At 42.7% G+C, this 13,650-nt stretch overlaps 1 protein-coding gene across 12 annotated transcripts in view; it reads right to left on the reverse strand.

Annotated features, from left to right (window-relative positions):
* Window positions 1-13,650, reverse strand: part of FTO (FTO alpha-ketoglutarate dependent dioxygenase) — a 270,050-nt gene that overhangs the window by 216,417 nt on the left and 39,983 nt on the right. For all 12 annotated transcript variants that reach the window (XR_014528545.1, XR_014528546.1, XM_083513712.1 and 9 more), the window contains exons 2-3: window positions 12,921-12,998; window positions 5,567-6,227 (exon numbers count right to left, since the gene is read on the reverse strand). Coding sequence is in view for 10 of the 12 variants with exons in the window: in XM_083513712.1 (XP_083369838.1) it covers window positions 5,567-6,227; window positions 12,921-12,998 (739 nt within the window). In the remaining 2 variants the exon portion in view is untranslated. The remainder of the gene's footprint in view (window positions 1-5,566; window positions 6,228-12,920; window positions 12,999-13,650) is intronic.

Raw genomic sequence — 13,650 nt, forward strand, 5'->3', positions numbered from 1 at the left:
CTTTTCCAACATGTCTTCTGTAGTCGAGGAAGATGCCCCTAGAACTGGGCAGTCTTGGAAGTTAGTGGCCTTGCTTGTGAGGATTACCTCTGTTTTGTTTTGTTTTTTTCCTCCCAGAGGGTGACGTCTTTAAACTCATTAGTATTGCTAGGAAACTCTCCAAACACAGTTCCTTGCAGGCTGTACAAATTACTGCTAACTGACCTTGCATCTATTAAGCAGCAAATAGAAGGGATTACTGGTCAATTATCAATCCACGGGAACATTCCAATTGGTTTATAAAGTCATTAGCAACGAAGAAGCTGTCAGCTCTCGCCCAATCACAGCCGCAATGGAAATGAAGTAGTAGTTGCTCTGCTTAGCCAAGATATTTTTTTTTAATTTAATAAATATAATAATAATAATAAAGTACTCTGTGTTAGGGTGGAGGGACAACACAAATTGTACATTATGAAAGTCAGAAGTAATAAGCCTTTCATGATCGGTCACCATTGCAGTCAATCACTGGTTTGTTAGCCTGTTAAACATTAACTTGTCAACTAACAGATCCAGTTGTTTATTACTCTAAGATTTACACACTCAGGCAAGGCTTAAGAGGCAGCAGGCCAAGAACAATACTGGTGAAAGAATCCACAGAAAGGAAAACTCCTTCTCCGCAATAGAATAGCCTACCCATGTTACAGAGAATAGAAAGAATTGAAAACACACACACACTACGAGAATGTTATAACAATTATTCATATATGTTAGTCTATATCCACTTTAAAGGGTCACTGATAACTAAATTAGGGGATAAGTTCCAGGATCCAATATACGCTCACACACCAAAGCCCATCATCAAGCCTACATCCCCAGAGTGGCTGGAGAAAGCCAGCCAGATGGGCAGGGTAGAAATTTTTTATTTTTATTTTTATTTATTTTATTATTTTTATTTTTATTTTATTTTTTACATGGTTACAAATACATGTACCTCACCTTGAGTTCATGAAGGAAAAAGGAGAGATACAAATGCAAAAGATCAATCAATCAATCAATCAATCAATCGATACACAGACACCCTGGGCAATCAGACCAAGATATCCTCACACAGATCCTAGGAGTAGAAATAACTATTACATGGGACAAGGCTGCAAGAGATGGAATTTCATTAATTGATTCAACACCGAATCTCTGCCTTCACATTCTGGGTCACCGTACACAGCAACATAACCATATCAGAGTCAACGCTCTCTGCAGAATAGAACTATTGCCCCCTACAGAACAATGGTGGAAAAATCTGTTTGAGAACAACAGGCTTGGACTGTCAAGACTAGCGGTGACGGGTAAATATTAAATTCACGGCTCTCCATCCCAGTTCTCAAAAGATTTACAACTTTAAAAGCTATTAGCTTAAGTAGACTAGTGAATTCCACCTGTCATGAGTGTACATGAAATAGGAGGCAGCCTCCAACTGCTAAGACTCAAGTTATAAGGAACTACATAGATCAATGTCAACAAGTTTAATTGTATACCTAAATGCAAACAGGAAGTCGAAGCAGCTGTTGGGAGAAAACTGGTGTGACGCGTTTTCAGCAGCAAGCATCCCCAGTGTTAAGGATCAAGGTGCTCCACACAAAGGTAAACTGGCAGAGACCTTGCTCTGGGAATCTTTCATTACAACAGGTCTACAGTACACATATTGCGACAGCATTCCTTCATTGTATGAAGGACTCAGTCATCTACCCAAGAAACTCTTGAGATCAGGTATTATATAGTAAGCTGTGTGCATTTGGCTCTTTGCATTCCAGAACTGCCTCCAACAGCAGTCATTTCATCTGGCTGCATTAGAGAGGTGAGACTGCAAGGCCCCCTTCTTTGGCCTGGCTGGGATCAATTGCCATTTAACTCTTCCCCTCACTGGCAATCATTCCAACTGGCTGCCTCAAAGAGGTGAGACAGTGAGGCTCGCTCCATCAACTTGGCTGGGGCCAACTGTCATTTAACCACTCATCTCCCAGGACTCATTTGGCAGATGCGATAACTTCAATTTGTTTCTCTTCTTCCTTCCTCCCAGGCAACTTCCCCCTTTTGCACTGTTTATTAAATTGTAACCTAAAATCCAAAACTATGAACTGCATTGAGCTCATTGGCAGAAATCTAGCAATCTGTGAGGCAAATAGACTGGAACAATGGAATAGAGAGAGAGAAAGCACAAATGTATTAACTTCCATACTTCTACAATTAGCTCTGTGGCAAAGGCTTCTTGAAAATATTACAAAGAAAGAAAGAAAGAAAGAAAGAAAGAAAGAAAGAAAGAAAGAAAGAAAGAAAGATGCATATAGAGGATGCCTCTTCTGACCACTGACACAATTGCCATAATGGTCCCACAGAAAGATACAAGGATCATTATGACATTCTATTCAATAGGGCTAATCGCCTCTGCTTAATCAACCTATTAGCAAGTAGCAACAGTTTTGAAAAGTTTCCTTGGATTTTCAAAATGAATGGGTTACCGCCACGTTCTGCCAAGCAGAGAAACACAAGGTAGCTATTGATCAAACTGTTCAGAGTAAATTGGGAAACAAAGGCACTTTTGTAAAGGTAATACTATCATATAACACTACACCAAGCACATATTCTGCCAGGTTCGCTCCCCTGCTAGGGAGATCCTGAGCTTCTGGTACTCCCAATAAGGGCCAGACAAACTGGAGAGATATCAGTATTTCTCAGGAAGCTCTCAGCACCTTGAAAAACAGAGTCCCGATTTAGCTGAAGTCACCTTTTTAAAGGTCTGAGTGTAGAAATACTTCAGCAGAGCAGAGTCTCCAGTTACAGACTTCATAAAGGATCACAATTTACATAGGCATTGAAGTTCCAGCTTCTGCAATCATTAGGACAATATATGAACCCATTCACTTCTGAAGTAGTCTTTTTTAGAAGTGTAATTTCATATGCTCTCTGCTTTCTCTTCCATGTTAACTGAGAGACCGAGTCTCTGCCCACACTCCTTTTCACCTTTCATATCAGTTTTCCCCTCATTATCTCAGTACTGATCTTGGGGTGAGGTCCATACCACATCAGCTTCTTGCAATATTCCCAGGGAAGTCACTCACAAGGGCTTTTCTCTAGGACCCCTGCCACTGAAGAACCTCACAGAAGTGGGAACTACAAAAAAGTGTGAGAGGCAAGAGGGGTGAGGATGCCTGTAGTGAAGGAGGAACCTGAGAAGCATAGAGAGCTACCTGCCTCCATGGAAGTTGTCCATCTCTAGCAGAGATGGAGAAATCTGTGGTCCTCCAGATGTTGTTGAGCTCCAGGTTCCATCAGCCCCATCCAACATGGACAATGGTTAGGGATGATGGGAACTGGAGTCCAACAACATCTGGTCACAGATACCCCATTCCTGACATATAGAATATTGTCTCTTTTGGCGTGGCTCTACAGCAGGGGTTGTTAACCTGGTCCCTACCACCCACTAGTGGGCATTTCAAGATTCTAGGTGGGCGGTAGGTGGGTTCTACGGCACAAGCTGAATCCTTCTTCCATCGAGCACTGGTGGGTGGTAAGGAAATTTTACCATCAAGAAAGATGCATTAGTGGGTGGTAGGTATAAAAAGGTTGACTACTCTTGCTCTACAGTGTCTCAAGGAGAGGCCTATGCCATCACCTGATGGTACCTGGTATGAAGCTGAAATCTTCAGCATGCAGATGGTCCTTCCCAGTTGCAAGGAATCATTGTGCAATGCCAGTACCAACAGAGACACCTAAAATGTTTGCTTCAGCTGTTAAAGGGATGCTCCCTCTTCAGTAACTTCTACATTCTTTGGCTAATCCATTCCAAGTGCTTATGAATCATTCTGCATAGCCATAACTAACCCTTCCACAGCAATCTGTGATGAAAATCTAAATGTTGTGAGAACTTACGTTCCTTCATGCAGCTCAGTCTAATAAATGAAAGTAATAAATACGTCATTCCTTGTAGAAAGGGTGGTTGATGTTTCAGAAATGATTACAAATTCAACAAAATTGCTATGGAGTGGGTAAGCTGGCAAGGGGCATTCTCGAGAAATGGTTTGGTTCACAGTAGCTTTGGCCAAGCATTATCTGAAGTCATGGAAAGAGTGCTTCTAAAATTGCATATAGAAGCAAGCAGAGCCAATGGCTGAATTCAGACATTGCACCAAACCATGGTTTATGCTAACCAAAGTTAACATAATGGTTTATGATCCCATACATTCAACAGACAAACAGTGGTTTGAAGCTTCTTGTCTGCTTTTGTTTTCCATTTCCTCATCCATATGTTCACTCCAGTCTGCACAGTGCAACAGTCTCTTGAGCCAGAGGAATGGCCATTGTTTATTTGTTTGTGAATCTAGGCACAATGCAAGCCACAGCTAGCACAAACTAGCTTCAAAATGTGGTATGCTATCGTGGCTTGGCAGCCCGTCGCAAACCATGGTTTAGTGAGCTTACATGGGTAAAAGCAAATCATAGGTTTGGAGTAACATCTGAACATAGCAATTAATAGTTAAGGTGCCCCTCAGGCAGAGGTTTCCAGTCCTTGCACTGCACCAACCTTGCTACCACCTTGCCCCCCCCCCCTTCTGCCTCCTGGTAAGCAGCAGCGACGCAGGCAATGGGAGGTCAGGTGAGCCCCACCAACTGCTACTGTTCAGGCTAGAGACCTTCTGCTTTAATGCCTTCTACTCCTAGTAAAGGCGGGGCTGTGCTGAGAAGCATGCTAAATGCACCGCTTTCACCCCTTGTGGAGGGTGACTGTGTGAAGTAGGGAGTCCACTGTAATCATGTAGGCTCCCTGCACATTTCAGAATCCTGACTGTCCAGAGTTTGTAGGAATCCATAGCAGTGCAGCTTTGTTTTTGTTTTTTTAATCAGTGTTGTGTAAGTCACATAAAAAGCCTTTAAAAAAAACACAGAACCAATATTCCACATTACTTTCCCCGCCAACAGGGATGCTACATTGGAAGGTGAAGCATCTGACAGGACCATAACAGTTTAGCACGCCTGGGCAAGAATCTGTGCAATGTTGTGAAAACATGTAAAAATCTCCTTCCAAAGTCAGAGCAGCATATTATTTACAAAGAAAGGAAAGTAGGGAAAACGGTACAGAGCTGAACCATGAATTTATATATAAAAAGTTGCCCCAATAAAAGAGAGAGATGTCAAATCACAGCTTTAATAATAATAATAATAATAATAATAATAATAATAATAATAATAATAATAATACAGCCTTGGAAATAGGTATCTGTGGGAACCTGGAGAGCAGAGATTTGAAAGCTTTTGCTTTCTTGGCTCCTGATCAGCAGGTTAATTATAGCAACTAAAGTGCTCCTGATAAGGGAAGCTGCAGCAAACATAGCTGTGCTCATTTGCCTCTCATTCTCCCCCCACCCCTCCGATATCCAGAAAGATTGAGAGGGTCAAATAAGTGCTTACAGGGGAAAGTGGGGGAGGAGATGCATATGGTTTTTGGGTGCCTCTTTTGTGCACCGACCGCTTAGCCTTACGGGTTTTAAAACCACACTTAAGAGCAAGACCCGGTTTTCGTATTTGCTTTACCCACCTTCACAGCTATAACTGTAGACAGCCACTGTTGACCCTTCAACTAGATTTTCATCGTGGTGCCAACTCACAGCCATTTTCCCCATTCCAAAATAAGGCTCTTGTTTCAAGAACGGCATTTGTTGTGGATCCATATAATTTAATAAAGACAGGTTGTAAGATGTTCTCTCTTTCAGATGGCTATGGTCATTCTCTGGGACATGAGAAGGGCTTTGATCTTGCAGAATGGACCCCATCTCTGTAATGGAAGTAGCATAATCCTGATGCCTATCGATGACAGGAGAATCTTCCATTCCTTTTGTTTCGGCCAAATTCTGCTCTTGCAAAGCCTGGACGGATTCTCTATGCAAGTAGCAATTAAGTTTGATTAATGCCTTGCAAGCCTTGGATATTTCAGGATGGGAATAATTTATTTCATAACCTTCCACAGGCCAGGGGACCGTAAATAACCTTGTGTTCAAATATTTGTAGGTACATCCTGGGTTTCCAATTAATATACGAGATACCGGGGTAACAAAATCTTTCCTTTTGATCCTTACAAGATCTTGGAAAAAACAACCATGCTTGTGCAAAGTCAAAAAAGCTTCCTGAACTTCTTCATGGACCTCTTTGGGAATCTTCTCAGCAGTTCTGAGGACAAGTTTTGAATATTTTGTCTTCCACTAAAAAGAAAAGAAAAATCATGGATATATTATAAATATAAAACAGTTGCATACTTGAGGTGTTAGTTATGGCTTATCAACCAAATAAATAAAGAGAGAGACTTCTTTGGAGGAAGAGGATCAAGACCTCAAGAGAAAACCCACACCGACTGAAGATTTAGAGGAGCCATCAGTAGTCAAAAGGCAGCCTGAAGAGTCCCATCTCACCAATGCTTTTGACTCCATTCTAAGCCCTGCCTTGATCCCTGATTCTCCTTCATTGCCACACACTCCACTGACCTCAGAAGTGTAGGCAGCAGTAGATCTGATGAACAGCTTAAGTCACCAAAATGTCCACCTGGATAATCGACACTCAAGGGTCTACTCAGGAAAAGGGTGACGACCCAACTGCAATCAGTCACCCAGTAGAAGCGGAGCTGGCAATAGGTGGGAAACCATTTCAGACCAAGGGCCAAGTGCCCTTCTGGGCACTTCTGCCAATGGGTGCAAATATTACTTTTGTACCATAGCCCAGTTTTGTACACACCCATCTCTATCCTCCATCCAAGCACAGAAGAGATATTATCAGATTAAGTACACACTCCAGCCAGGCGAAAACTCAAGGAGGGTGTGAAGTAAAAGCAGTGAGGGGTACAGATGAAGAGGGTGTGTAGCCTTGAAAGAGTCCCAAGGGCCAAACAGAGAATTCTAAGGGTCACATTTGGCCCCTGGGCCAGGGGCTCCCTACTCTATTGTTTTCCTACTTGCCTCTGGACTGTGCTAGTTTTTGAGCTCATTAAATCTCCAGCTCATTCACATCTTCCTGGCAAGGCTCCCAATCTGACTCCAGCTCCACACCGGATGCGAGTCATGGGTTGGTATACCACCTTAATCCATCAGTCCTCTTATTATGTTGTTACAGACTCACATTAAACGCATCTTCGTTTTTCAAAAAAAATCAAAATCAAAACAGTTTATAACAAACATACATATATACAATAAAAATCATGCCAAAAATTAAAATCAGAGACCATCAACTAGCTATCACAGACTGACATTTTCTTAACTACGTGCATAAGCCTGGCAGCCTAGAAAAGTTTTTAGCGGAAATTTAAAGATTAAAACCAAAGGTGCCTATTGCATCTCTACCAGCAGAGCATAGGACCAGGCTCGTTTCTTCCTACAGTCACAAATGAGCCTCGTCAACTCTGGGGACAACCAACGACGCTTCTGTAGATGACTGCAGTGACTGAGCTGGGATACAAGCGTTTAGGCAGTGCCTATGGTACCTTTAGTTGTTCAGGTCTTTGTAAATTAATACAAGTACTTTTCACCTGGCTTGGTAGTAGATGGATATTTAACAATGGTGTCACATGTTGTCAGTCATGTGCGCCATCTGCAACTTGGCTGCCACATTCTGACCAGCTGGAACCCTACATAGAGTGCATTGCAGCAATTCAGCCTTGAGGTTATCCACCCATGGACTACAGTGGTCCCTGCCCAAGAACGGCCATAGCTGAAGAACCAGCTGGTGAAAGGCACTCCTCGTCACAGAGGACACTTGTATCCAGGAGTACCCCCAATCTACACATCTGCTCCTTTTGAGGGAGTGTAACCCCCTCCACAACAGATAATGTGCCTGTCCCCCAGACTACTGGAACATGGGATTAAGATCTAGAGATGTGTTGGAAACAGACCAAATTTTCAGCAATGGCCAGCAATCTCGGCATTTGTTGGCCTTGTCCTACCAAGGTCCACAGGGTCTTGATTAAGAAGACAGCGGTTGTGTGAATCTGTCTCAAGAAACAGGAGGAATGACAAGAAGATGGTGGAAAAACAAAGGAAAAGTCTGCAATGACACATCTATGGGGAAAGCACGCCATGCTTGTTCAAAGGCTGTAATATTTCACTCTCCTGTTAAAAACTGGGAGTTAATGTGTTCCACATTTTAATGCCAGCCTAATGAGAGGCACATTACCTTTTGGCTTGTGAACTAAAGATTACATGCTTTGAAAGTATTTTATCAATATATCTTAAATGGTGTCGGCGGGGTTTCTGCTCTTTAAAAGCACCCTAAAAATGTTGTGCTTATTTTTATTTTAAAAAATCACACATTGGTATCTCAGAAGAAGAAGAAGAAGAAGAAGAAGAAGAAGAAGAAGAAGAAGAAGGGGAAAAAATTCAGGAAATGGAAACACATTTCCAACACATCATCTCAGAATACCGGTCGGTCTTCTTTAATTCTCCAGCCAGTCATCCTGCTATGTCCTACATCAGGAAAACATTAAGAGATCAGAAGACCAAGAAAGGGGAAAAGAAAAAGGGAAAAAAGAAAACCCCATGGAACTCATACTGGACACTTTTACTGATTGAAGGAACAAAAAAACAAAACAAAAATCCCGTGTAGTTTGTGCTTTATCTCTGACAGCTAATATTAAAGGTCACCTCACTCGTCATGCAGATAAAAGCAGTTGCATGACTGGACGCTTCCAAAAAGCATACAAAACATTTCATGCTTAATTTTTTAACATGTCCATTATCCTAGAACAAAATTTAACACACCCATAGAAACTTGAGGCCCCACTATGTATTTTCAGCAATCTACAAATCATAAAGCCTGTGCTTGAAGGAGCCAGGATGACCTCGTCACTCAAGTGACAACAGCAAACCGCAAACCAGTGAGGTAATCTCTGGATAAACAAGTTGGCACTTCAATTCTACATTATAAGATAGTAACATTTCACTCAAAGACCTCATTTGTATAGTGTTGATGTTCCTAAATGCACGTTCCTCTTCAGAGACTCATGACATAGTTCCAAGTATCACTGAATCATCGTGCTAGGCTTTGAAGAGGTTTCTTCTGAAACAACTTCTTTTCTATACAAAATTCATTGCTGTGCCCTACTGCTGCATTCATTTTCTCTACTGAAAACGGGACACATTTGCACACCATGACGGGACTATGTTTTAGTGCAATGTGAATGAGCCAGAACAAGGGGCAGTAGTGAGCCCTAGACCTACTGGTTGAAATGTGATTTCAAACTGGCTTCTTTGAAGCATACCATAGTTAATGTTCACTGTAGTATGTCAGTCTGGACAACACAATAAACTACAGTTTAGGTAAAAAAAGAAGTAGAAGCTTTTGAACTCCTCCTTCAGGCCACACAACAGTAGGCAAGGGAGGTGTGAAAGCTCACTGTGAATCATTATGGTTTGTTCATGTCACATTAAACTATGGTTTTGCACCACACACAAATACAGCCAAGCCTTCAAGGAAACTAGCCCACCCCTGTCTTCTTTTACTGCTCCGACAGGACCCCCCAATCCAATTCTATTCCCATATTATTCATATTATTCCTAGTTGTGATAATAATAATAATAGTAGTAGTAGTACCGTATTTTTCGCCCTATAGGACGCACTTTTTCCCCTCAAAAAATGAAGGGGAAATGTGTGTGCGTCCTATGGGGCGAATGCAGGCTCCTTGGCTTCAGTGATAGCAACGTGAAGCCTAGGAAGCCTGCGCTCCGGAGGCTTTGCGTTGCTTTCGCTGAAGTCAGAAGAGTCTGCTCTTTGAGGCTGGCGGTGGGGGAAAGCAGCGCTTCCCCCCATCGCCAACCCCAGAGGATTGGGGGGGCAGCAGGAAGGCGCGCGATGCCTTCCCACTACTCTCCGACCTGGCTTTGAGGCTGGCGGTGGGGGAAAGCAGCGCTTCCCCCCATTGCCAGCCCCACAAGCTGGTTCGAAAAGCCCGCAGGAGCCGCGCAGCCTTTAAAGAGCGTGCCGCTCTTGGGGGCTTTTCCCCGAGGAGGGAGAAGGGACTGACTGGCCGTTTCAGTCCCTTCTCCCTCCTGGTTGAAAAGCCCGCAGGAGTCGCGTGTGGCTCCTGTGGGCTTTTGCGGGAGGTGGAGGAATTCCACCACCTCCCGCAAAAGCAGGAAGAAGGTCTTGGAGCAGTGCACAGGCTGCGTGCAGCCTGTCCGCTGCTCCCAGAGCTGTGGGGGGGATCATATTTTTTCCTTGATTCTCCCCCCCCCCCCCGAAAACTAGGTGCATCCTATGGGCCAGTGCGCCCTATAGGGCAAAAAATACGGTACTTGTTGTCATGCCCTCTGTCTCTAAGGAACACAAGACAACTTACAAATAAGAGCACAGCTTTCTATCACACCCGGCTATTTGTCTACTCTTGACTAGTCTAGGCTATCAGACTTTTTCACATCACCTTTTGTCCCAGTCTTCCCAAAGCATGAGTCCCCATATATTGAACTACAACTCTCATCACCTCTCACAATTGGCATCTAAGGATGATGGGGATTGTACTTCAACAGTATCCAAGATCCAAAGATGGGAATACTGGGGAACCTGTTCCTTTTTTAAATGGAGATGCCAGGAATTGAAACTCAGACCTTTTGAATGCAAAGCATGTGCTCCACAGTTGAACTATGGCCCTTCAACTAAGTTGTTTGTGGTTCAGTTCTACAGCACTAAGTTTGAGATAAGGGTGTGTTTTCGTAGATAAAACTTGGCATGGAACAGAAGAGTCACACACCAAGTTTCAGAGTTCATAGTGTTCCCACAACACACATGCACACACACCCTTTGCTCTGCAGCTCACAGGTGTATATGGACTGGGTATCCATGCAAGTCCAACTTCATTCATCTGGTCCACAGCTGCGTATTTATGAATTTGTTGTTCAGAGGCAGCACATCCACCAAATTAAAGATTCCTAATGATTTTTAATTGCATTTTCACTGCCTCTTTGATTTCTTGTATTTTATTGTGTTATAATTTGAATTCTATGGAATACAATGTATAAGAAAAAAGAATTAAAATTTTTCAGTTAAACCTCATACCGCATCTAGCATAGCGCATTACAATGGTTAGAGGCAGAAAAATCACCTAGTCATGTGCCAAGACCCTCCGCTATTTTCAAATGTTCCATGAGAAAAAGCAGTTTGGGAAGCACATCTCTACAGTATTATACTTCAGTTGTGGTTTTATTGTTAATTTTTTAAAATTTCTATGTCTTGTTGTGAAGGTCACCAAGAACTGTGCTATAGGGAAACCTATAAAGTATTATTAATAAACCAGAACAAATAACAGGAACATAGGAAGCTGCCTTTACTGAGTCAGACCATTGGTCCATCAAGACTGTGTTCATGGAAGACAATCTTACTTGGCTATGAGTGATCACCAAAGAAGGAGAAGAAGACCATCAAGCTCAATACTGCACCAGTTGTTCCCAAGCTGCTATCCTCCAGATGTTTTGGATTATAACTCGCATCAGGCCTAGCCAGCATGGACAATGATTAGGGTGATGTGAGCTGGAGTCCAAAACACCTGAAGGACACCAACCGATCTACACTAACTCAGCCAAGGGAGTTGGGTTCAGATCCCTGAATCCAAAGTGGCAGAGACAGGTACAGGAAGCACCCAACGCAGCAACGTGACTGATCCTGGAGTCCTGGGGAGACTTCTCTTTTCTCACTGGCAGCAGCTCTCAAGGTTTCAGCCAGAGGTCTTTCCCAACCTTGCCACCTTGCCTAGAGATTGCAGAGGTAGAATCCAGGACCTCCTGCATGCAAAGCAAGTGCTCCAGCACTGAACTACGGCCTTTCCCTTGGAAGGCATAATGGATGTCATCTGAAAATTCAGTGCTCTAACTCAGGGAGATGTAAGAATCTTAACCTTATTTTAACAATGAAATAGAAAGAAGGTACAGAAACTTCATTTCCTTCCTGTATCAGTGGGGGAGAAAATGAGATTATTATTTTTTAAAAAGATGCTACTTTGTATGCATCTTTCGGCCACATGTCAATACAAGAACGTTGACATGGCTATAATGTTGGAACGCCTGCTGAAGCTGTTCAAGCTAAATAAGAGATTCCTTTTTATGTCTTTCATCTCACTCAATATGTTCCAACTTAGTTTGACTGAACTCACCCAAGTCTTTCCATGTGTTTCTCATTTGACTGGGGTATTGTCGAAGAGGGACTTTAGCATATTCTTCCGTTTCTTTAATAACAATCCTTCTCTATACCACTTTGGATTATACTTGTGCGTATCATTTTCAGGATGGATTTTCTTTTTTCTGCATAAGAGTCACAGAACTGCACGGCCGGGAGGGCCAGAGGGTTATCAAACTCAAACCACACTCTTCTGAAATATGTTCCACCTCCAACACACACACACAGATCAACCCATATAATCCATATAATAGGGCATCTCCCAAGCAGATAACAGAAGCAAACATGACATACTTACCACAATACTTGAAGAGGCCAGCAAGTAAGGCCCACAAAGAGTAGTTGACATGGTGAAAGCACACACACACACACACACACAGAGAGAGAGAGAGAGAGAGAGAGAGAGAGACCACAGAAACAGAAAACAGGAAGCCTGACCTTTGCAAGTGTCATGGATTAAGTCTTTAGGGCCTTGTCATCATTCTCCAGGAACTGAATCTGTGTACTCTAGAACACAGCCTACGCTCACCTGAAGCTGTGCAATTTCAGAGAAAGAATGGTGGTAGCATACACCTCCTCATCCTCACTGGGTACGACTCAGAACCAGCACATTCATGCCAGCTTTTCCTCAATAATTTTGTCTTCTCTAAGCAATGAACTAAGGAATTCCAGAATAAAAATAACAAACTATTTCAAGTAGTAAAGGAATATTTCCCGGTATGTAGAACACAAATCTTTTGAACTATTACCAGTTGATGGAAGTCATCATCCTTTGGTGTCAAATATGGAAGCCAGCTCTCTCCAAGTTCATCAAGGAGTTTCCGTTTCTAGAGGTGCAAAAAAAGATAATTTACATTGAGTTTTGGGTTTGTTGGTTGGTTGATTTGTTTAAGTCATAGGCTTGCTAGGTATTAGAACTAATGTACTGCTGTCCAACACTGGATTCAAGTTTTGGAGGGGTGTTCGGCAAGAAACCCTCCATGCCACACCTTCTTTAGTGAGTCTACCTCCTCACCACCATTGTCACCAGCTGCTCCTTTTCCCCATAAATGCTACCATCTGCTTGCTGGCCAAGTAGAAAGCCACTGAGAAAACAGCAGCATCTACTGCTCCTCTTCCTCACCACTACTGTCATCTATATGCCAAAATAAGAGTTAGACAAAGAACTTGTAGAGGAAGAACAGGCTCAGAGGGCTCTTATCACTGTATCTCCTGCTGGGATGTAGGACCTTGAAAGATGATTGACCATGCCCACCTGCCCTGCTCCCATCCATCTTGGTACATCAGAAGTAACTCCTGCTATTGTTCAACCACCTCTTACTGGGGAAAGAGAAGTGAGTCAGAATCAGATTTTGTAAACTCCACTTCTACTTCCAATTGCCACTTAAAACAAACAGCCTACTTGGTGACTCCTCAGGGACAAAAAAAGAGGGAAGGGGTAAAACATTAAGACTACAATCCTAAACATACTGGCTTGGG

This window comes from Podarcis liolepis (genome assembly GCF_965112155.1).
Source record: "Podarcis liolepis genome assembly, chromosome: 7".
Taxonomy (NCBI): domain Eukaryota; kingdom Metazoa; phylum Chordata; class Lepidosauria; order Squamata; family Lacertidae; genus Podarcis; species Podarcis liolepis.